Source organism: Erpetoichthys calabaricus, chromosome 7, assembly GCF_900747795.2.
Source record: "Erpetoichthys calabaricus chromosome 7, fErpCal1.3, whole genome shotgun sequence".
Lineage (NCBI taxonomy): Eukaryota > Metazoa > Chordata > Cladistia > Polypteriformes > Polypteridae > Erpetoichthys > Erpetoichthys calabaricus.
Window position 1 is genome coordinate 69,712,111 of NC_041400.2, and position 25,956 is coordinate 69,738,066.

Consider the following 25,956-nt stretch of genomic DNA (forward strand, 5'->3'; position numbering starts at 1 on the left):
GGAAAAGTGTAATTTGTTAGAGGTACGGCTTGATAGTTGGATTCATACTCAGTAAATTATGCAGGCCACAGGTCTTGGAGGTGTAGCTGCCGGCTGGGTAAGGGGTCGGCCGTTACAAATTTAATCTATTAAATCTATTTTAAATATCTATTTGCCTGCTAATTATTTTACCCTATTTTTATACTGTTCTGTGAGTGAGTTGTTTATTATCATTGTATTTAGCTGCAGTATGTATCATATTCAATTTCATTTTTAATAAGGGATGCATTTTTGAATAGATGAATGAAGTGCATTTTAGTTTAAGTATTAAGCAAATACCAATGTTTAGGAGTATAATATTTTAGCTTAACTCTGTGTAACAAAATATTATTCTGATGTTTTTATTTTGTTCATTTATTTACTGGATTAATTAGTTTTCTTTATTATTTTTCTATCTTTCATTCAATCATTTGATTGTTTTGATAATTGGTACGTATGGTTTCTTCTAGCATTTTACTGATTGCCACTTTGTACAGAAACTGTGTGCTTCTCAGATGCTACAATATTTAACCTTGGCCTTGTTTGTGAAGTCAGTCCTGGTGAAGATGGGGGTTTTGGGCAGACAGGGAGAGAAAACAACTTATATATTCTACTTGCAATTTTGCAACTTTGGTGGTGGGATTGTGAAGTTGTAGGGTAGGGTTTTGATGAAAATAAAACATGTTAAAAGACATATTAGTTTTATGCCCTATACTGAACTTTTGTATGAGACTCATTTAAATATTAATGGTTACTACATTGAAAAAGGATGGGGCTGGCCAAATTTTTCACTCTAATTAAAGTAAGAAGACAAAGGAAATTTTTTTTGATAAAAATTTTGCGCTGAAATACTATAATATCTAAAACCACAATAATTTCATATTTTATTAGGGATCTTAATCTCTAACACCATGGAGGTATCTCTACGCATTTTACTTTTTTGTTTCTACACCAGTACATCACAGCTTTTCACAAAACCATTTTTATGAATAACAACTTTGTCTTCTTTTACTTTTATTTCAGACCATGTGCATCTTATTTTTTAATCTACACTATATCTCTAAATTGCACACATGCAGCTTGCAGCTGGTGATTAAATCCATTAATACAAGCATATAAAGTTATTGTTACAAGAATTAACTATTTGAATGTTTTCACAAAGACTAATGCTTGGCCAGACATATCCACAGGATTACTCTGGGAATAAATCATTCAATACATTTACCATAAAAATTAATTACAAACTATAAGGATATCTGAACTAATTTCTGAGATTTAGACGACTGAATATCTAGTTTTGCCTAAGTATATATTTTACACAAAAGAAATCTTTCAACCACAAGCCAAACTGTGTAACTCATGTTTAAGTCACATTTTCCTTAGTATAATCGTGTAGAAAAGACTAGCAAGATTTTAGCTCACCAAATACATGAAAAAGAGGTTCAGAGTATTGTTGTAGAAATTAACAACAAAGCTGTAACTAATGTTACTGAACATTAAGAAATAAGTAAAATACTTACAGAACGTAAGTAATTTCTTTTTTATTTATTTATTAATTTTATTGTAATCTTTCCTTACATATAGATCAATTTTTACGAAAAATAGGATTGGAAACAAATCAAACCCCACCCCTGAGAAGGAGAGCATGGCCAAAGGAGTAATACTTAAGGCTTGTAAACATGCCTAAATTATTGAGTTTAATAGGGCAAAAAAAGATAAATTGAGAAGGAAAAGAAATTTGGAAATAATTATTTCTTCTTATTCTAAAATATTATTGATTAAGTCCTGCCAGGTTTTGAAAAAATTCTGTACAGATTCCCTAACTGAGAATTAGATTTTTTCCAATTTCAAATAATATAAAACATCGGTTTCCCACTGACTTATTAGAGGAGAGTTAGGATTCTTCAATTTAACAAAATCAGTCTGCGTGCCAAAAGTGTAGTGTATGCAATCACAGTTTGCTTGTCCTTCTCCACTTCAAATCCATCTGGAAGAACACCAAACACAGCTATTAGTGGGTTAGGAGGGATTGTGACACCAAGGCTGTCTGATAGGCACTTTTTTTGGTCCAAAATGATGTTAATTTGGTGCAGGCCCAAAACATGTGACCCAATGTGGCAGGAGCTTGGTTGCAGCATTTGCAGGTTGGATCTTGCCCTGGAAATATTTTGGACAGTTTTAAGCGAGACAGATGAGCTCGATATATCATTTTGAGTTGAATAATTCTATGCTTTGCGCATATGGAGCTCGAGTGAATTCTCGGCATTGCTACCTTCCACTCCTTTTCTGATCTATTAATTAAGAGATCTTTTTCCCATTGTCCTCTTGGATCTTTAAAAGGAAGGGACTCTAATAAAATTTTATATATTGCAGAAATGGTGTCTAAGTCCTTGAAATTGAGCAGTATTTTTTCCAGCATGGTGGAGGGTACGAGATGAGGAAAATCGGGCAGGTTCTGTTTGACAAAGTTTCTAATTTGAAGATAGTGAAAGAAATGTGTAGCTGGAAGGTTAAATTTGGAATGTAATTGTTCAAAGGATGCAAAGATATTGTTTATATAAAGATCTCTGAGCAATTTAATCCCAAATCTTTTCCAGATATTAAAAACTAGGTATGTTTGCGATGGTTGAAAGAGGTGCTTCTCCTGCAGGGGTGCCACATATAAAAGATTTTGCATCTTAAATTGCTTTCTAAATTGGTTCCATGTTCTGAGTGAGTGAAGCACAATTGGGTTATTAGTATATTTGCGATAACTTGCATTTATTGGAGCGCAGAGCAGGGAATATAAAGAAGTGCTGCAGGATTTTACTTCTATTGCGGACCAGGCCAGTGTATGTTCATTTATTTGTGTCCAGGTTTTTATGGCTTGTATGTGCCCAGTAATAAAACTGAAAATTAGATAGAGCCATTCCACCTTCTGCCTGACGTCTTTGTAGGGTCACTCTTCGGATACGTGAATGTTTTGAGTTCCAAATAAATGAGGTTATGGTTGAATCTAATTGCTTAAAAAATGAACATAAGTAATTTCTTGATAAAACAGAATAGCAACAGGTCAATACACTTTGTGTGGAGGAACTAGACAAACCACTATGGATTGTCAAAACCTATAATGCTATTTTTTCCTTACAAACTGGTGTACTAGGGTGTATCATGTTAGCCATTATGAATGTAGTGAAAAGTCAAGCAAAATGACACCTTTTATTGGATAAAAAATTAGTCAATAAAAGGTGTCATTTTGCTTACAAACTGGGAAAGCCACAGTCAGCTATAGAGCAAAAGGCCACATATTAAACTAGCTAGTTACTACCTGTTTATTTGAGGAAGCTATAAAAAAAAAAAAGTTTTCTCTGGGACAACAGTTAATTTTCACTCACAAAGTTGAGTAATGATTTAACCTAAGATGAGGTAGAAAACCAGATTACCTGGGGGAAAAATACAAACAAGAACTAAAGACTTCAACTAAGCCTAAGCCAGAATTTGAACCCAGACTTAAGACCTGTTAGGCACTGTGCTTAACACTAGCTTGAGGGAATTTGAGGGAAGGAAGACAGATATTACCATGCTAGTACTAAAAGGAAGGTTCCACATCGAGGGTTGATAAGCTTTGTCATGTATATAGAGTGTCCCAGAAGAACATCAGGCGCAGGCCCCAGCATTAGCATGACAGAGAGGGGTGGGAAGATAAATGCATGTTATATCACCTCAGGATACTGGGGCTTGGCATATCATATCAATCATATCATTGACCACTAAAGAACACATGGTTCCAAAAGTGAATGTACTGAACTGTACTTACCCTTGTCATACACGTGTGTTTAGGAGACAGCTAAAGGGCTTAAATACAGGTAGTTCCATGCCAGACCGGGGGGGGGGGCGGAGTGCAGTAATTTTCCCTCTCGATCTTTTGCAGACCATTCTAGGGAAATCCCACCCGGCTCTGGGGCAGCCACTGACGTCACTTCTGGTTCCGGTCGGGATGACATCACTTCCGCTACTGGCCTTTAAAGCTGCCATCTTGCTCCCTGGAGATCAGTTCTGTTTTGGACTCGGTTGAATGAACATGTCTATGTTTTTCGATACTTTTTGCAGCCGTAATCGATTAAATGGGTGGCTGCCCCAAACCTTCTCGATGTCTTTTGGTCGTTTTTCTGACAGTGGCGTAGTCGGCAGGATGGAGGAATCCCTGAAGAGAACGGGACCGGACCTGAATCATGTCCAGGTGGGAGAGTACCTGGGCTGAGTTTTCGGGTGGGGAGTGCGTCTCGGGTTTCGGAAAGAACCGTGCCCTTGACTAATTTAACAAAGAAGAGGGCTCCTAACACTGTGGTATGGACTGATATGACTGAGGCAGCCTTCAGTGACTTAAAAAGGGCCCTGAAGTTGGCACCTGTTTTAAAGGCGCCTGATTTTTCATGGCCTTTTATCCTCCAGACGGACGCTTCGGACACAGGCCTAGGGGCAGTGCTAAGCCAGTGTGTCGATGGTGCTGAACACCCCATCATGTTTCTGAGCCGGAAACTGTTGGATCGGGAGACCAGATATGCGGCAGTGGAGAGGGAGGCTCTTGCGATTAAGTGGGCGATCACACAGTTGAGATACTACCTCTTGGGTCGGGAGTTTACTCTAGTCACGGACCATGCCCCTTTAGTGGCCCTGCACAAGGAGTCTAACCCACGAGTCACGAGGTGGTTCCTCGATCTGCAACATTATAAGTTTTTGCTCATTCATCGGAAGGGTTCTCTACACGCCAATGCCGATGCTCTCTCCCGCGTTCACGACCGACGGGTCTGGGCTAAGGGGGGGGGCCCTGTCACACACATGTGTTTAGGAGACAGCTAAAGGGCTTAAATACAGGTAGTTCCATGCCAGACCGAGGAGAGTACAGTAATTTTCCCTCTCGATCTTTTGCAGACCATTCTAGGGAAATCCCACCCGGCTCTGGGGCAGCCACTGACGTCACTTCTGGTTCCGGTCGGGATGACACCACTTCCGCTACTGGTCTTTAAAGCTGCCATCTTGCTACCTGGATATCAGTTCTGTTTTGGACTCAGTTGAATGAACATGTCTATGTTTTTCGATACTTTTTGCAGCCGTAATCGATTAAATGGGTGGCTGCCCCAAACCTTCTCGATGTCTTTTGGTAACAAATAATATACTCGGCTGGAGTCAATGGAGCAAATATAGTGTCACCACCTGGAAAGTTTAAGTAACGGTCTTACGTATCATTATAGTCATTGAGAGTAAAAATCCAGATGTGTATAAGAGGAAATAAGTGAGAGGGGGATAAAGAGAGAGAAATAAGGAGGATTTTTGATTGCTGTGGAAAGGTAAGTCAGTGGGCAAGCCACCCTACCTGGCAAACTAGGCTTGGGTAAAAATATCCATCGCATCCATCCATCCATCATCCAACCTGTTATATCCTAACTACAGGGTCACGAGAGTCTGCTGGAGCCAATCCCAGCCAACACAGGGTGCATGTCAGGAAACAAACCCTGGGCAGGGCCACCGCAGGGCGCACACACACACACACACACACACACACCAAGCACACACTAGGGACAATTTAGAATTGCCAATACACTTAACCGGCATGTCTTTGGACTGTGGGAGGAAAACCACGCAGACACAGGTGAGAACATGCAAACTCCACGCAGGGAGGACCCGGGAAGTGACCACTGTGCCATCGTGCCTCCCGGGTAAAAATATAGATTTTCCAATTAATCGTTATTTTTCGTTTAAATGATTCAATATCGATTCCTAAGGTCTCAAGATTGATCTCATGAATCTCTATCCTGCTTACTTACTATATGTACATTTTTGCTTGTCTTCATTTTTGGCATCTTATCCAGTAGATGGCATCTAAGGCTTTCTACCGAAAAAGCACTTTACTATCTCATAAAATGGTGTGTCCTCTTTAACTGAAATCAGCATCTTAGAAACTTAAATCAGATAAGTGGACTTACTACAGATTCAAACAGTGTGTTAGTAAAGAACAACTGAATAAAAGCAAAGCCATATGCAATCTGTGCAACTCAGACAATAATTATTGCTGTAACACTACAAATTTGAGAAATCATTTATTCCAATGTCACTCATAAATGTAATCTCTGTCAACATCCAAACAAGTAGAGACACAAACAATACACACTGGAGATGGTGGGTGCTACAAGCTTCTGTTTAAATTTGCCTTGTGGCCAAAAAAATAATCTATAGCAGTTTTTATCTGTAAAGATAACAGACCCTACCACTCTCTGCTGTTCCAAAAACCTTTCTAGCATTTCCAATGCGCTGTTCCATTGTGTGACCGCATCAATCACAAGTTTGTGTTTTGCCAAGTCCAATAAACGTTGCTTCTGTTTAAGTTGGTGGCTAGCAGTACTTTTACAGCAGAAAAAGTTTGCAATACGCCTTACCGGGCAAAGCAAGCAGGCAATTGTTGGAATTTTCAGAGCAGCCTGGGATACAAAAGTGAGCATATGCTCAAAGCAGATGACTTTAAGTAGCTCCATAACAGCGCCATTATTGGTCATGATGGCCGGTTCTTTTTCTTTTACATTCCATTCATTCAATGCCGTGGTCAACAAACATCAGCTCTAGATCATCTCTTTAAAATACTTCCTTTTTGTCTAAGGACTGTGAGGAAAACATTTGAGACTAATTAACGTGACTGCTACAAGTGAGCAACTGAAGATATGTGCAAATTGTAGAATTACAGAAAGACACGAGTCTTCCCACTCTATCTTTAAATTTTGAGTAATTCAAAATTACTTTAAATGTCCAATAGAGGAATAAATAACAGTTTGGTTGAAGGGTGCCTACATGGAGATTCATAATGCACGAATAGGTTATTGATTAACATTCATTATTTAAGAAGCAATATTTGATTAAGTTATAATAATAATATTCACAAGATGATATAGATGTTTCATAAAGTAGATGCCATTGCATTGTATTAAAACAAGGACACCCCCAATAATATGTGAATGAGTGCAGTACTTTTAAAAAAAAACAAAAAAAACTTTTTCAAAGAGCGATGATATTTTGTTCTACATTCTCCAAATACTGTTCATTACTAATCAAGGATTTCTTCTTAAATGTCACTCCATGCTTATGTATATGTTATGAAGTCACTATGTAGACACTCTTCAAATAAAGTGTTACTGAAATTTCTCACATTATGGAAATGATCGATCTCTCTCTTTCTAAAAAAAGCCACCATTTCAAATATATCAGTGCACACTAATTAAGTAAAAATAAAATTGATATCGAATCGAAGCAGGGCATTGTGAATTGGATTTAAATCAAATCAGGAAATCAGTACTGATACCCAGGCCTATAACAAACAGGGATACAAACTATCCTACATAATAGATATGGATATAAATATTTGTCTCTAGCCCCAGATAGGAAGTATTTTTTCCCTTTGTTACTTAGGTGTTGGATCATTTTGTCCTTTTCTCTTTTTTTTGTTAACTTAGAAGTTACTATTCACACTTTGGTCTCTTCTCCACATCATTCGGAGCTTGGCAACACTGTAAGAGCACCCACTAGTGGTCAAATCACTTAACATAAATGCTGACATGTAGATCAGACGTGCCCACAGAAGCTTTGTTAATCTCAAAAAACTTTCATTTAATTAAAATGTTTAGTACTTGCTGAGAGTGTGATAACAAATAAATGTAACAAATAAAACCAGCTGCTTAGCTAATGTATCTCTGTCTGCCCAGATACTGCTACCCTTCAACAAGCCATTTGTCTATAAGCATAAAGACAATTGCATGTGACAGCATACCCACACAAACGCCTACTCAGACTTAAGTATGTCTGAGACATTATAGAATTCAGCAATGCTTTCTCCTTTGTGAACAATTCTAAGAGAACAAAGTCAGGTACTCAGTATGAAAAAATCTGATACTTCAGTTGTACAATCCTTTTTGGATTGGTTGATTAAATAATGCAGCCTAATTTAAAAAACTGACCTTCACATTTTAATGTTTTTTGCCTCTTTCAAAATATAATAGAGCAGAATAATATAATTGGTAACCTTGAAGAAAAAAAAGCATTTTTGACATTAAGAAAAAAGAAATATGTTTTCTCAGAGAAATGCTACATTTTACCCGATATTATGATACTTTTGATGACCACTCATTATTACAATAAAATTAACCTAAAAAATAATTTCCACTAACAAATTGTGAATATGAAGAAAATCTCTAAGCTGTACCCAGTAATTACTTCAGAAATTTCAAAGAAAAAAATTAACTGTATCCCTAAATTCATACTTTTCCTCAGAAAAATTGGACTAATGAGTCATGCGATTCTAAAAGGTATTGCAAGCATAAAAGAACGACAGGCATTTTTTTCTCTCAAGCATTTCCTTGCATATACTAATAACCATTTCATTCTAATGAATCATAGTGGGCTAGCCTGCTTTTCTAGTATTGTGACAGGGACAAACACAATACCATCAATGACAAGTTTATCTTGTACCCTTTCATCTTCACAACAGTCTGAAGGCTTCAACAAGGTGCAAAACACACTCTTATAGGAATATTTTTGTCCATGCTAACTCAACAGCATCATAAAGGGGTTCACATGGTCAGCAGCAATGCTTAGGTATGCTTTGGCTTTAAAAAGAGGTTCAAATGATATTAACAGACATGTGTGCGCCAAGAAAACACTTTCAGAATCCATATACTACCACCATATTTCTGTAACATTAACACAAGGCAGGAAGGATTCATGATACTATGCTTTTTACACCAAATTTTGACAATTACATGTGAACTTTGTAACAGAAATTGAGATTAGTAAGACTAGGTCGCATTTTTCTAAGGTCCAATCCATGACTATGTGCTCAATATAGCACATCTTCCCATTTATTTTGCTGACTGTAGTAGATCAATGGTGTGATCTTCTGCTGTAGTAACTCATCTGTTTCATGCATTGATGCACTGTACGTTAAGAGATGCCCTACTGTGCACAATACTGTTGTAAAGAACTATGCTCTTGAATGAGTCTGGCCATTCTCCTTTGGCTACACACTTTTAAAATATGCTTTTGTTCACAGAGCTGTTGATCATTGGATTTTTTTTTATTACACCAGCTTCTACAAACTATGTATGAAAATCAAAGGAGGGAAGCCTTTTCTGAGATGCTACAACCACCAGTTCTGTCATGTCTTGACCATTCTAATTTTCGATTAAACAATATCTACATTTCTGGAAGAATATCTGCATGCTGCAAAGGTTTGCCCAAAATGTTCTGCAACAAGTTTATTAACTGCAAAATTTATTATAAAATTGATTGAACACACTTATAAGATAACTAAATAGCCAGTGGGGAAAACCAACATGTAACCCCTTCTTGTATCTATTTGAATTCTGCACTTGCAGCAACTTGTTTAATAACCTCATCATTATTCCCTAACCTTTCCAATGGATGACATTTTTAGGGCAACAAAAGAGGCAGAAACTTGGGAGACCAACAGCTGTGCTGTTGTCTTGATAGGGTATAAAAGTCAACATGGTATCCTACAATTTCAACCTTGTGTGTGGTTGCGTTTGTTGTGTTTAAGCAGAATTTTAGCAAAATTTGTGTGAGATAAAACTCCTTAAATACTTCTGCAACTTTTAAGAGTATGGTTGGAGCTAATGGATTGACCATATGAAATAATATCTACCAAATACCATCCCTTCTTCATCCAAACAAACGCATCCCTGCTGAAGAGGTGAACTTAAGAAAAGTTAGATGATGCCATTACATTGTTTTTTGGTCTCAGGTTCAAAGTGACTGATCCTTGTTTCACCACTTGTTTCAATCTGTGACAAAACGCTTTCACCCTCATTATTATAATGGGCAAGAATATTGGAACATACCTTTTTCTGCTCAGTTTTGCGACTAATGTTTATGGAACCCAATGTACACATATTTTTGAATATTATAATTCATCAATACCATTCTCACACATTCCTTGGATACTGACATATCAATTTCTACGTATACTGACCATTACAGTACTGTATGTGTTGGTTCTTTTAGATGTCTTCACCAACATGTTAAAACAACACTGGATTGCATGCTACTGTTGGCTGGCCACAGCACAGTGTGTCCATGAACTCAGCGTGGCCATCTTGTGAATCCTACACACAGTTCATGAAGTCCAAAAACCAACAATGCTCTTATCAAAGGGATTGCCTTTGTATAAGTTTTCCTCTGTGCCAGGAAATAATAGCTTTTTGTTTAAAATGCACTTCATCATATAATGTCATGTTAAAAGGGCAGGGGCACTTATGCTAGGAAACTAATTTGTTCCACGGTGCTACAATAGCAAGTGGGGCAGTTCTCATTAAACACTGAGTAAGATACCACTTTTTTTTGGAAAATATCGATTATTAATGAGGAAGACTTGCAATCACATGATTGAGTATTTGAAGGAGAAGGCTATTTTCATTAAAGTTCATGTGTATCCAATAAGGTGGTCAACAAGTATATGTCACAGAGTAGATGAAAATAAAGATACTGGCCTACAAAGCCATATTGTTCAGTAGTATCTTAAATTTAAAGGTTTACAATGTTTAATGCACATTAATATGCAGATTGTCCTACAGTGCTTGTCAGTGTCCTTACTATACCGTATCACTTTAGTTTGGGTGTAATTGGCCATATGTAGCTATAGGGCATAGGTTGTAAATTCTAAAACCCAGTAGTCCTGTTTCAATACCTTTCTTTTTGAATAATAAATACAAAGAAAGGAGGATAGACAGAAATCAACATATAGGTGAGCCAGCCAAAATGGAACAACTGGCTAAATCTGGGGGGAATATTGCAGGGTTGAATTTGGGGAGTCATTAAGTGCTCAGATCAGCGATAATATGGAAAGATTTGAAACTCAATGGAAGATCGCTTCTGAGGACTGTGAGCACGATCCAAAATCAAATGTCCACTGAAACTTTGACTCTGTAGGAACCAGTAGAATCAATATTATTTTTGTTCTTAGAATCTGTTTCTCAATACAATACTTGGATGCAACATTAATGTACTTTGGGACATTATATGGTACTTATAATGTGTATTTAAAATTAAAAGTTAGTGTACAAGTATTTGACAAACAGTTAGTTATTTTGCTTAATCCACTTATACAAATGAAAGATTGTAGGAAGGTAAGATCTGTTGTAGCAGTTGTAGAGCTGCATCTGCTCAAGGCAGGAACCTATTCTTAATGGGGTGCCAGGCCACACCTGGATACATTAATGCACTCACACACACATTCACTGAAACTGGGAAAAAAAGGGAAGTTGCATATCAATGTAACCATTAGGCTCAAATGCATAAAAATATCCTCTCTTTACAACAGCTACATTCTTAAAATATATTTATTTGTTTTTGTACAGTTTAGGCAAAACCTATACTATGTACAGCAATAAAATGCATAAATGTTGCTAACACTTCTAAATACTGACCAAGCACTCCTTCCTGGGTCACTTTTTTGCCTTGCTGTGGGGATGGAAACCCATACCCTAAGAAGCATTTTTGCCATTTGTAAGTTCAAAAACTGTATGGACAGACTTCTTTAGCTTTTAAGCAAAATATTGCATTTCAAACGTCCCTAATTCAATACGTTTGCAAAGCTCTTGAGCCACTGAGTAAATTAGAGGTGTTCCCATTTGGGGGCATTAAAGGAAGTGAGCCTAGTTACCAATGACTATTGCCATCAATTAGAGGAATGAAGTTCCACAATTGCCTCTTTGCTTTCATGCTCAGAATATTTTGGAAGTGCACCACAACAACATACGAAAAATTACGTCAAAGACATTTGGAAAAAAAAATGTACAAATTCAAGGTCAAAATATGCTATGTGCACTTGCAAAACATGCTATAAATGCACTTGGAAAAATACAATAGCCAGCCACGTTATTAGGTACACCTGTTCAACTGCTTGTTAACACAAATACTTAACCATCCAAACACATGGCAGCAACTCAGTGCATTTAGGTACGTAGACATTGCCAAGACAACCTGCTCAAGTTCAAACCAAACATTAGAATGGGGGAAGAAAGGTGATTTAAGTGACTTTGAACATAGCATGTTTGTTGGTGCCAGATGGGCTGGTCTGAGTATTTCAGAAAACTACTGGGATTTTCATGCACAACCATCTCTAGGGTTTACCAAGAAAGGTTAAAAAAGGTAATATATTCAGCACGCACCAGTTCTCTGGGCAGAAATGCCTTGTTGATGTCGAAGGTCAGAGGAGAATGGCTAGACTGTTTTGAGCTGATAGAAAGGCAACAGTAACTTAAATAAGCACTCCTTACAACTGAGGTATGCAGAAGAGCATCTCTGAATGCACAACACCTCAAAACTTGAATTAGAGGGCTACAGCAGCAGGAGACACACCAGGAGCCACTCTTGTCAGTTAAGTACAAGCAAATGAGGCTACAATTCACACTGGCTTACCAAAATTGGAAAAATTTTGCATGGTCTGACGAGTCTCAATTACTACTGTGACATTCAGATTGTACGGTCAAAATTTGGCATTAACAACACAAAAACATGGATACATCCTGTCTTGTATCAATGGTTCAGGCAGGTGGTGGTAGTGTAATGGTGTGGGAGGTATTTTCTTGGCATACTTTGGTCCCCTTAGTACCAACTGAACATCTAAATACCATTGTCTACCTTAGTATTGTTGCTGATCATGTCCATCTTTCTATGAACACAGTGTATATATCTTTTGATGGCGACTTCCAGCAGGATAACGTGCCATGTCACAAAGCTCAAATCATCTGAAACTGGTTTCTTGAACATGACAATGAGTTCACTGTACTCAAATGGCCTCCACTGTCACCAGATCTCAATCCAATAGAGCACCTTTGGGATGTGGAAGAATGTTGGATTCACATCATTGATGTGCAGCTAACAAATCTGCATCAACTGCATGATGCTATTATGTCAATATGGACCAAAATCTCTGAGGAATGTTTTCAGCACCTTGTTGAATCTATGCCACAAAGAATTAAAGCAGTTCTGAAGGCAAAAGGGGGTCCCCACACAGTACTAGAATTTAGCAACCTTTTATCTGACTTGGCTATAAATTATGATCACGTAGTACTGATGGGAGATTTTAATGTACAATTTGATGTGGAAACTGACACTTTTAGCAAATGTTTTACTTATTTGTTAAATTCAGTAGGATTTTGTCAGAATGTCAAAGGTCCAACTCATAATCATAACCACACATTAGATTTAATTATAACTTACAAAGTTGAAATTCAAAATTTAATTATTACTCCATTAAATGAAGTTATTTCCAATCACTACTTAATTACATTTGATTTAGTCCTGCCCTTGCTAGCGCACTCACAGATTAAAACAAAGACAGTGCGACATCTAGATTGTAATTCTGCTTCAAAATTTATAGATACTTTGAGTAAGTCGAGTGTAATTGTGGAAAACCATTTAGATCAGTTAACATCAAATGTAAACATGGAAAACAATATAGATCAGCTAACATCACATTATAATATGACCTTGAGAGATGCTTTGGACACAGTGGCTCCCCTTAAAACAAAAGTGATCAAAGCACATAGAAACTCTCCCTGGTTTAATGAAAACACTCGAGCTCTTAAGAGTGTCGAAAACTGGAGCGCAGATGGAGAACATCAAAGCTACATGTCTTTCAAATTGCATGGACAGAGAGTGTTAATAAATATAAAAAAGCCCTCTTTAAAGCTCGGTCAGAATATTATTCTACATTAATAGATAGCAATAATAAAAATCCTCGGGTACTGTTTAGAACAGTGGCTAAATTAACAAATGGAAATTCAGATCAACAGTGCAAAATACCAACAGATATTAGCAGTACATACTTTATGAACTTCTTCAATGAGAAAATTAAAAATATAAGATCCCAGATCTCTGCATCACAGTACAAACCAAATACTAGCTTAGCAGACCCTGTCTCACATTGCACTCAGCACTTTAGTAATTTTAATCCTGTAACTGAGCAGGAAGTCTTAAGTTTAATTTCTAAAATGAAGCCCACTACTTGTTCCCTAGATCCAGTGCCAACAAAACTAGTTAAAAGTGCAATGGATGTTCTTGCAGCACCTATCCTAAACATTATCAATAGTTCATTATTGCATGGCACAGTACCTGATACACTAAAAGTGTCAGTCATTAAACCATTACTTAAAAAGTCAGACTTTGACCCACATACTGTATACTAAATAATTATAGGCCTATTTCAAATTTACCGTTTCTCTCTAAAATACTAGAAAAAGTAGTCGCCAGTCAGCTTCAGACACACCTTACGCATTACAATTTATTTGAGAAATTCCAGTCTGGTTTTCGCACTGGTCATAGTACAGAAACGGCACTAACACAGGTTGTAAACGACATTCTGATATCCTCTGATGAAGAAAACTCCACTATAATTATGTTGTTGGACTTAAGTGCAGCGTTTGACACCATCGACCATTCTATTTTACTGCACAGGCTAGAAAATGATGTTGGGCTTACAGGCACCGTTCTCGCTTGGTTTAGTTCTTACTTATCAAATCGATTCCAATATGTATAGAAATGTGCTGACAGTACTCCATCATTATACACAGAAGTTCAATAAGGTGTCCCGCAGGGCTCAGTACTGGGACCTTTACTGTTTTCACTTTACATGCTTCCACTGGGATCTCTCATTAGGAAACATAATGTTAATTTTCACTCATATGCAGATGACACCCAGTTATACCTTTCATTTAAATCAAATGAAGTTTCTCCAATGTTGTCTTTAATTAGTTGTGTTAGCGAATTAAAGGAGTGGATGAATGAGAACTACTTGTCTTTAAATACAGATAAAACAGAGATGTTAATTGTTGGAGGGAATGATGCTGATCATAACAATATTTTGTCATCATTTAACTCCGTTGGAATCCCAATTAATTTTACTGAATCAGCCCGCAATCTAGGAGCTATCTTTGACTCTAGCATGTCATTTAAAGCGCATATTACAAAGTTGTCCAAAACATGTTTCTTCCATCTTAAAAATGTTAGGAAATTAAGGCGCTTTTTAAATAAACAGGATTCTGAGAAACTAATTCATGCATTTATCTCTAGTAGGATTGACTACTGCAATGCGGTGTTCACTGGATGTTCAAACTGTTCTTTATACAGCCTCCAGTTAATCCAAAATGCGGCTGCAAGAATTATTACAAGAACAAGAAAATACGAACACATAACTCCAGTTCTTAAATCCTTACACTGGCTCCCGGTTAAGTTTAGGGCAGATTTCAAAATCCTTCTTTTAACATATAAAGCATTAAATGGTCGAGGTCCGGCTTACTTGTCTGAACTTATCATGACTTACAAACCTGAGCGCACATTAAGATCTCAAGATGCCGGTCTGCTTATGATTCCAAGGATTAATAAAATAACAGTGGGAGGTCGAGCTTTTAGTTACAGGGCCCCTAAACTGTGGAATGGTCTGCCTGCTACTATAAGAGATGCCCCTTTGGTCTCAGCTTTTAAATCCCGGCTGAAGACTCATTACTTCAGTTTAGCATATCCTGATTAGAGCTGCTGATTAACTGTACAGACTGCATCTCTGTTGTTAGTCATTAGCACTTAAACATAAGTAACATGACAGTTATAATTGTATAATAACCCTCACTTATTCTGTTTTTCTTCTTGGTACTCAAATGTGGCACTTGGTGCCACGGCCCACCTGCCAAGTTGTTTTGCCTGCCTAAGGAAAAGTCATCCCAGATGGAGGATCGCAGGAATCGTGGGAAAGAGGGGTCCTTTCATCGGATTGGCTGGCCCAGTACTGTTTCAGCCGTGGAATGGCCAAATGGGGGAGGCAGCTTGAAGGATGAGGTCTCTAATACCCTACACAAATCCAAATCTTATTATGGGATATATCATCTACTGTTAAATTCTGCTCTGTACTTCTAAAATGTATATTTTTTATTTCTTACTATATTGAGGAATTGTTCTGTTCTGTGTACTGCATTGTATTGTATTGACCCCCTTCTTTTGACACCCACTGCACGCCCAACCTACCTGGAAAAGGGTCTCTCTCTTTGAACTGCCTTTCCCAAGATTTCTTCCATTTTTTTCCCTACAAGGTTTTTTTGGGAGCTTTTCCTTGTCTTTTTAGAGAGTCAAGGCTGGGGGGCTGTCAAGAGGCAGGGCCTGTTAAAGCCCATTGCGGCACTTCCTGTGTGATTTTGGGCTATACAAAAATAAACTGTATTGTATTGTACTAGCAAGGTGTACCTAATAAAATGGCAGGTGAGTGTATACATCAATTATAATCAAAATGTTTGACGCACGTTTGTAAAATACTGTACAACACCCACGTTTAAAATAAAATGCGCTTGTATAATGTGTTGGGCTCACGCACAGACTTTTGGTAGTAATCTAACTCCACATTTTTATCTTAAAGTACTTCCAGGGCTTAAAGTTGTTGTTGTTAGTGACAACCATACTTATAAGTCTCCATATTGGACAGAAGAAGTGATTAATTCCTTCTATTTTTTAAATGTGAATAAGAACTAGAACAGAGACTATGCAGAGGTTAATAATAGACATTGACCTATTATAAGGAAAATTATAGAGAATATCTTTGCTAAAGTATAGCACACCCTTGATGCTTTTTCTATTATTGTTAAAAAAATATCTTCTGTTAATATCTATCCATCCATTTTCTTAAAGGAATACTCCAACCAAAAATTATATTTTGATATGTTACTTACAAAATGTACTTTTGTAGTGGTGGCCAAGAAAAAAAATGTAATGTTGTGTTTTCATGCAGAATGGATAGAAAGAAGTTTATGACACAATAGAAGTCAACAGTGACCAGTGTTTTACAACAGCAAATGATGGGAAAAACATCCATGAACATGAAATACCATAAATCTCACATCATTATGAGATTGTCAGTTGCTTGCTCAAAATATGCAAAAGGAATGTTTGTTTTGTTAAAATATTGTTAAATAATTACTTCCAGAACTATCAGTGAGCACATAAACAAGAAACTGAAAAGCTCACTGGAGTGACTTTTTAAATTGAAGACAGGATTCTTTTCCAACAAAAGACAGGGAGAGATGGGGGTCTTCAAGTCAAAAAGTCTATATGATGCAGAATGACAGTAATCGAGGCTTGGCATTATGTACTTGGTAGAATTTTATTTTCTCTCTCTCTCTCTAAAAATTGGTAACAATTTTAGCGGTACCAACCAAGTTAAAAACTTCTTTTAAAATTACACTGCATTGTCTGATCCTGCAGCATTTTCTTTCTGCAATCAATTTACAGCATCTTAATTTTAGAGAAGCTTTGAGCAGTGGTTTCCAAACTCGATCCTTCAGACCCACTGTGGCTGTATGTCTTTGTTCCAACCAGATTCACAATCCGTTATAATAATTGATCTCATTTAATTAGCTGCCATTCTTTCTCTTCTCTTTGTCTGTATTGATAAAGGCATAATTGGATATTTTTCACACAAGATATTTAAAAATATTTCAATTTTTGCAATAGCTTTAAATACTTAACTCTCGTTTGCTTTTTCCTGTAATTTGCTCATTTTCTGTGTGGCTTTCTCCCTTCATTGTATCTTAATAATGACAAAGACGAGCAGAGAGGACACCTGGGTAAACAATACTACATGATGAAAGGCTGCAACTACCTCAGCATCAGACCCACTAATTGGTAAATAATGGATTAAATAACCAGAACTGGAAAAGCAGAATGAATATCATGATGAAACTATTGTTAAAAAGTAAATAAAATAAATAAATAAATAAATAAACAAAAACTAGATTATCCCTATATAAACTAATAATTTTCCAATCTTAGTTTTGAAATTTCCACATTAATCCCAAAGCACAGATGGGCAAATAACAGCTTATTTAATTAGGTTAGAAGATCCTTTTAAAACAAGAAATGGTTTCCCAGGACAGAGTTTTGGGAACCATTAGCCTGGAAATTTGCAAAGCTCTCATGCACAGACAGTAGTGATCTTAGTGTACTTAACAATTTGTCTTGAGCATTCTCTTCTTTTTACTGTGAAGAATATAAAGACTTAGTGTTTCCTCACATATTAATTTCCTAAACCTGCATTTACAATACCTAAGCAGGGTCCCAGGGAAGATGTTGCCAATCAAAGCAAGCATAAGGAGCAAGGCAGGAACAATTCCTGGGCAGGGTCCCAGTCCATTGTAGGGTGAACAAGAATGCACACACTCCCCTACACATAAAGTACACTACAGCCAATTAAGCATCACCAATCAACCTAACTTGTTTCATAATCATGGTAATTATTTCTTTGTGCTTCCCAACTTTATGTCCTGCTAGATTATTAATCTCTATTACAACATTGCAAACTGCTTATTTATGCATTTTGTGAGCTAAAATTTTATTGGCCTTTTCTCCTGGTCCATAATGATGATGTAACTCAAAAATAAGATACTTTGTTTCACTTGTTGTCAAAAGATTAAATTCAAAATGAAGAGTCAACCTTTTTCTATAGAGGGATTAATTTGGTGATATACTATATTTCTGGATCAATTCTGAATTCTCCTTGACTGTTTCTTATGCTTTTCTAATTTGCAGTTTATTTACATATGAAACATACAAAATTACTTGTCCTCTTAAAAATGTAGTATTTCCCAGAGTGTGTTCCTGAAGAAACTGGTGAGGAAATCACTGGTCTCTAAATTTCATAAAGTCCTAATCTGCTACCAACGATGGTTCAGTCTCCATATTTGAGCTTCAAATTAAGAGAAACATGATTGGAGATGACAACGACATCATAAAGAAGTATGTACAACCCCAATTCCAAAACCGTTGGGACACTGTGTAAAATGTAAATAAAAACAGAATGCAAGGATTTGCAAATCTCATAAACCTATATTTTATTTACAGTAGAACAAAGAAAACTTATCAAATGTTTAAACTGAGAAAATATAACATTTTAAGAAAAGAATAAAGGTAATTTTGAATTTGATGGCAGCAACACATATCAGAAAAATTGTGGCAGGGCCATATTTACCACTGTGTAGCAACCCGTCTTCTCTTAAAACAGTCTGTACACGTCTGAAAACTGAAGAGACCATTTGCTGGACTTTTGGGAGAGGAATGTTGTGTCCCATTCTTGTATGATATTAGATTCCAGCTGCTCAACAGTCCTAGGTCGTATTTTTCATTTCATGATGTGCCAAATGTTTTTAATTTATGAAAGGTCTGGACTGCAGGCAGGCCAGTTCAGCATCTGAACTCTTCTACTATGAAGCCATGATGCTGTAATAGATGCAGTATGCAGTTTAGCATTGTCTTGCTGAGATATGCAAGACCTTCCCTGAAAAAGACAACATCTGGAAAGAAGCATATGTTGCTCTCAAACCTGTATATACCTTTCAGCATTGATGGTGCCTTTCCAGGTGTGCAAGCTGCCAATTCAATAGGCACTAATACACCCAAAACCATCAGAGATGCAGACTTTTGAACTGAGCACTGGTAACGAGCCAGATAGTCCATCCCCTCTTTAGTCTGGAGGATGCAGCCTCCATGTTTTCAAAAAGAATTTCATATTTTGATTTGTCTGATCACAGAAGTTTTCCACTTTGCCTCTGCCCATTTTAAATGAACTTTGGCCCAGAAAAGATGGTAGCTTTTCTGGATCATGTTCACATATGGCTTCTTCTTTTCATGATAGAGATTTAACTTGCATTTGTGTATGGCACGGTGAACTGTGTTCACAGGCAATCATTTCTGGAAGTGTTCTTGAGCCCATACAGTGATTTTCATGACAGAATCATGCCATTTTCAATGCAGCGCTGCCTGAAGGCCCAAACATCACACGCATCCAATATTTATTTTTCGGCCTTGTTCCTTGTGCAGATAGATAGATAGATAGATAGATAGATAGATAGATAGATAGATAGATACTTTATTAATCCCAAGGGGAAATTCACATACTCCAGCAGCACCTTACTGATACAAAAAAACAATATTAAAGATTGATAATAATGCAGGTAAAAACAGACAATATCTTTGTATAATGTTAATGTTTACCCCCCCCCGGGAAAGATTTCTCCAGATTCTCAGAATCTTTTGATGATATTATGTGCTGTAGATGATGAGATATTCAAAGATTTTTTATGTTGAGGAACATTATTCTGAAATTGTTCCACAAGTTGTAGATGCAGTTTTTTGCAGATTGGTGAACCTCTGACCATCTTTACTTCTGAGAGACTCTGCCTCTCTAAGATGCTCTTTTTATACCCAGCCACGTTACTGACCTCTTGCTAATTAACCTAATTAGCTGCAAAATGTTCCTCCAGCTGTTTCTTTTTGCCACCACTTACTTTTTCAGTCTTTTGTTGCCCCGTCCCAATTTCTTCGAGATGTGTTGCCTCCATCAAATTCAAAATGAGCTACTATTTTTCATGAAATAGCAGAATGTCTCACTTTCAACATTTGATAGGTTTTCTATTTTCTATTGTGAATAAAATATGGGTTTATGAGATTTGCAAATCATTGCATTTTACACAGCGTCCCAACTTTTTTAGAATTGGGGTTCTGAATTATTATTTATAAAAAAATTGTATCAATTCCTGAGTGATTATGATGCATAAACAGGAAGAAAGAATATTCTCTCTAATCTGGGTGCACATCTCCTGTAACTGCTGTCGACAGTTTTAAATGTTATGATTAAATTTATTGAAGACCTACCCGAGTCTGGATTGAATATACAATTAACGTCTGCACCCATTATATGTTTGAGACCTCACAGTGGTACCCAATGTAAAAACCTTGAGCGTACATTCTATGTGGTCTATATGTTAGCCAAAATTCTTTTAAAATTGCATAAACTCCCCAACACCATGAAATACTGTATCTCCTTACAGAATATGATACTTTGACCACAGCTAAAAATGGATTTGTTTGGTAGGTTAAAATTCCCACACCTTATTTTTTTTTCTATCTATCATGGAAAAAAAAGAATGACCCAGTCTCTTTTCTGCCATAACTGACCCTTACTTGTTAAGCAGGTTGTCTTTAAAACTACTTGGACTTTAAAGAACTCAAGGCTGCAAATTCTGCCAAAGGTGAATTTACTAAATACCATCTTGGGGTGGGGTTCAAGGTTGACCACTTAAGCCATCGATTATTTTGCATTTTATATTTGTAATTAATTTTGACTATTTCTGTTGATCAGTGTCTAAATAGCCAAATTAAATCCAGTGTGATTCAGTGATGTATAGGGGGTAATACTTTTCATAGGCACTGGAAAGTTGTGTCAGGAGTACCGAGTAACAGCTGTTCCTAGCTGACAAAAAGATTACTGGATCACTGACAGGAGGTTCACACTGGGAGATGTGACCACCACTGACCAGTTATAAGTCTATGATTAAAAATTTATAAGAACAGAAACAAAAATGTTAATTTTCATTAGAAAATTTTACAGTTTTTTTTTTTTTTTTGACATTCACATGAGTAAACCCTTTGATCAACTGCTTATCTAGTGCAACATCGGTTCTTTGCATACTCAATGATGCCCAGAGAGCTTTAAGCTGCTTAAGATCCTGTGCTGGATAAAAGTACACTATTATGGACAGAAATATTGAGATGCCTGATCATTACACCAACAGGGACTTTATTTATCCATTCTGTAGAGCATTTATAAGATCTTAAACTGATGTTGGACAAGAAGGCCTGGCTCGCAATCTCTGTTTCAGTTCATCCCCAAGGTGTTCGATGGGGTTGAGGTCAGGGCTTTGTATGGTACCAAACTCATCCAACCATGTCTTTACGGACTTTTCTTTGTGCACTGGGGCACAGTCATGCTGGAAGAGAAAAGGGCCTTCCACAAACTGTTTCCACAAAGTTGGAAGTGTAACATCATCCAAAATGTCTTGGTATGCTGAAGCATTAAGATTGCCCTTCCATGGAAGCAAAGGGCCTACAACAAACCCTGAATAACAGTCCCACACCATTATTCCTCCTCCTCCAAACTTCAAAGTTCACACAATGCAGTCAGGCAGGTAACAATCTCTCGGCATATGCCAAACCCAGACTCACCCATCTGACTGCCAAACAGAGGAGCGTGATTCGTCACTCCGTAGCAAGGTTATTATAGTTTTGCCTTTTTATATTAGTTTTTATTTCTATATTTTTTCTGACCTTACTTGGAAATTCAGTTTAGTTTTAGTTTTCCTTCATCATATATTTTTAATTTTAGTTTAGTTTTTATTTCACAAAGGCATTTCTATTTTATTTTTATATCTATTAGTTTCAGTTTTAGTTTTAGTAATTATAGCATGGAGCTCCTATGGAGTTTAGTTTTTTATCACGATCAGACAGAACTGTACACTTAACAGATTTAGATACAAGTTTAATGTTAGTGGAAGCTTACTACACTACATGGTTTACCATCTGGTTTTGTTTTTGTCTGATAAAAACAAGCATAATCAGATAACTGAATATGAACTATTTTACACAATTTTATAATTTTTAAAATATTTTCTCATGAAAATCACGGGGGCTTAGGAAGAACAGGGCTCTTAGACTTGAATCAATGTGCAGACCCCACTTAGCTGTATTGAGGGAAACAAAGAAAAAACAGCATGTAGTGTCAAGGTTAGGGGCACTGAGACTTGAATAGCCCAACATAAAGGATAGTAAACCCATAATGAGCAGAGCAAGAGCAGGTAACAGGAGTACGGACAGGCATAAAACAACAGAGACAGCGTCTGAGATTAAGAACAATATATACATTATCTAAACCTGTTTATCCAGAGCAGGATCGCAGGAAATCTGGAGCCTATCACAGCAGGTTTGGATGTAAGGCAGGAAAAGTCCCTGGTATGCAATATGTATGATAAGGCTGATGTTAAGAACAAAAAGAATATGATATTTACCAACTATCTATTTTGAGAAAGAGAGAAAAACATTGAAAAAAGGGAGACAAATATTTTAAAATATAATTCTGCTAATGGATTACTTTCACAATGTCAGGTATTTTGAGTTGTGAATATGAACTAAAAAAGATAAATTAATAAATATAGAATAAATACAAAAACCCATTAGTATGTTTAATTTTTCATCACTTGGCAGACTTTCTTCACCTACCTACCTTTGTTTGTATCGCTTCATTGTTAAATTATGTTTTTAAAGCAAAAGAGATCGGTCAGCAACAATATGCTGATCTTGTATGATGACCTAGTCAGTCTCTCGATCAGTGCTGTTTAATTTTCAAAAACTGGGAGTGGTCTCCCCTCGACTTTCTTGTGTACTCAGATATGGGGATGGATATTTAAGGAGTAACCGCAAGACAATGATTATATTTTTATATTATGTACATTAAGGAACCATCAACAACAAATAAAATTAATAATATATTGAACAATTATTATAAAAGTAAAGTTGAATAAATCGGACTCTGAAGCTGCATGAATAAAAACATTTTAAAAAATCAAGTATGTGTTCAGGTAAAGTACCATTTCCGAGTGATGGATTTGGCCCAAAAGTTAATATAGATCTACAATTGTGGTGTAACAACCACATCTATCTAGTTGTGTTTTTGAGTTATCGTGTTTACACACACAATTCCAAAAAAACAGTATTTTTGGACTCTGGGAGGTCTAGAACGTCAAGATTCATCAAAATATCAAGGTTGAATTTTTTCGTGATTACTATACTTTCTCTATACTTTGTATATGAGAAAGTAAAACAGATTTCTCCTGTGCAAAGTGGCAGGTGAATTGCTGTCAACAAAAAACAGTCACCTGAGAAATAAACTGAAACGTTACTCACTCGTGATTTTTCTGTCCATATGGTAAACGTTTTGTTGACTAGCACATTCTGATTTCAGCCATTTGAACTACATCTTGCTATACAACAAGCGCAAAGAAAGGCAGCACGTAAATCGCTTTCTATTTCACACGCTTTATGCTCCCAAATTCAGCTTGCTCTGTCACTGCAAATGCTGTCTGAACAGCCGCCTTCCATCACCAGCCGCCATTCACTGGATGAATATGTGCGGGCAGCTCGTGGTGTATGACTGTCTGTTTTAGAGTTATAAGGGTTAAAGACTAACATCAAGGATATTCATTCAAAAATGAAAACTAAAAATATTTTAGTAAATTATTATTTTTATTTCAGTTAGTCTTTCCAGCTACTTTAATAGTTTCGTTTAGATTTAGTTTTTCATTTCGGTTTTGTTAATTATTTTATTTCAGTTTATGAAAATGTTTTTTTAATAATAGTTTCAGTTTTGATTTTAGTTTTCGTTAACTATAATAACCTTGCTCCGTAGAACACATTTCCACTACTCCACAGTCCATTGGCAGTGTGCTTTACACCACTCCATCTGACGCATGGCATTGGACTTGGTGATGTGAGACTTGCATGTAGCTGCTCGGTAACAGAAACTCATTCCATGAAGCTCCCGCTGCACTGTTTTTGTGCTTGCATTAATGCCAGCAAAAGTTTGCTATGGAATCAGCAGTGCACCAGTGCACCGATGACTTTTATGCACCATGCACCTTAGCAGTCTTAGACCCTGCATTGTGACTATACACAGTCTTCCGCTTTATGACTTTATGTGGCCTTCCGCTTCATGGCTGAGTTGCTGTTGTTCCTAAATGTTTACACTGCATGGAATATCCAGCAGGGATGAAATTTTACGAACCATCTTATTGCAAAGGTGGCATCCTCTCATAGTACCACGGTTGAAGTTACTGAGCTCCTCAGAATGACCCATTTTGTTTCACTAATGTTTGTAAATGAAGACTACATAGCTAGGTGCTTGATTTTATACACCTTTGGCAATGGGTCTGAATGCAACACCTGAATTTAATAATTAAGAGGTGTGTCCCAATACTTTTGTCCATATAGTGTACTTTTAGAAAATATATTAACTAATGGCAAGCCACACTGGGATGGGAGATGGTAGCTGGTTAAACTATAATGTTTGGGGAAGTAGACAAGTTTTTTCTTTCATTTAAACAAACTTTGTAAAAGCATTTTTAGTTAAAAAAACAATAAAAAAACAAAGCTGAAGAATGTAACTATTGTGTCAAGAATGCAAGAGCAATTAACAGTACTTTGTCTGGCTTTAGTACAATATCTTTGAAGTGGATATCTTCCCAGCCATAATGAACATATGTTAAATACAACAACAACAACAACATTTATTTATATAGCACATTTTCATACAAAAAGTAGCTCAAAGTGCTTTACATAATGAAGAAAAGAAGAATAAAAGACAAATAAGAAATTAAAATAAGACAACCTTAGTTAACATAAAAAGGAGTAAGGTCCGATGGCCAGGGTGGACAGAAAAAACAAAAAAAAACTCCAGAAGGCTGGAGAAAAAAATAAAATCTGTAGGGGTTCCAGGCCACGAGACCGCCCAGTCCCCTTTGGGCATTCTACCTAACATAAATGAAATAGTCCTCTTTGTAGTTAGGGTTCTCACGGAGTCACTTGATGCTGGGGAACTCTGTTGGGGTAAATGCACATGCATCTTTTTTTACTGTTTTTGAAAGCACAGGAAGTTCATTTTTCTTTCTGTTCCACCAACGAAGTGGAGTTATCCACTGCATCTAGCCTTCTCCTGTAAGTATTTCCCAAGTTCTGACTTATATGCACTCTTAACATCACTGCCTTTTTTTCCCCAGAAGTGCATGGAGGGACCTCTTTGGGAGAAGAGATAATTGTAAGATCAACTTTATTTATTTTGAAATAAATGCTGGCTTCAGTCATTTGAATCATTTATAACTAGGGTAATCAAAGAGACACCCCCTTTTTTCCAAAACACCTATTCCAAAACAGTGCAATTATGTTTCTAGGTTTAAGGCAGAAATTGTTTAACCTCTGATAAGAAGGACATTTATTCATTAATATCTATTTTTGGAGCTTTGGAAAACTTCTGAAGGA

General features: G+C 36.7%; 1 protein-coding gene across 4 annotated transcripts in view; it reads right to left on the reverse strand.

Annotated features, from left to right (window-relative positions):
• The window catches only part of fam151b (family with sequence similarity 151 member B), a 61,482-nt gene that overhangs the window by 8,804 nt on the left and 26,722 nt on the right, over positions 1-25,956 (reverse strand). The window contains exon 6 of one of the 4 annotated variants that reach the window (XM_051929635.1): positions 17,390-17,626. The exons of the other annotated variants lie outside the window; for them this stretch is intronic. Within the exon in view, the coding sequence (XP_051785595.1) occupies positions 17,593-17,626 (34 nt within the window). The 3' untranslated portion in view covers positions 17,390-17,592. Of the gene's footprint in view, positions 1-17,389; positions 17,627-25,956 lie in introns of those variants that run through there. 4 annotated transcript variants of the gene reach the window in all.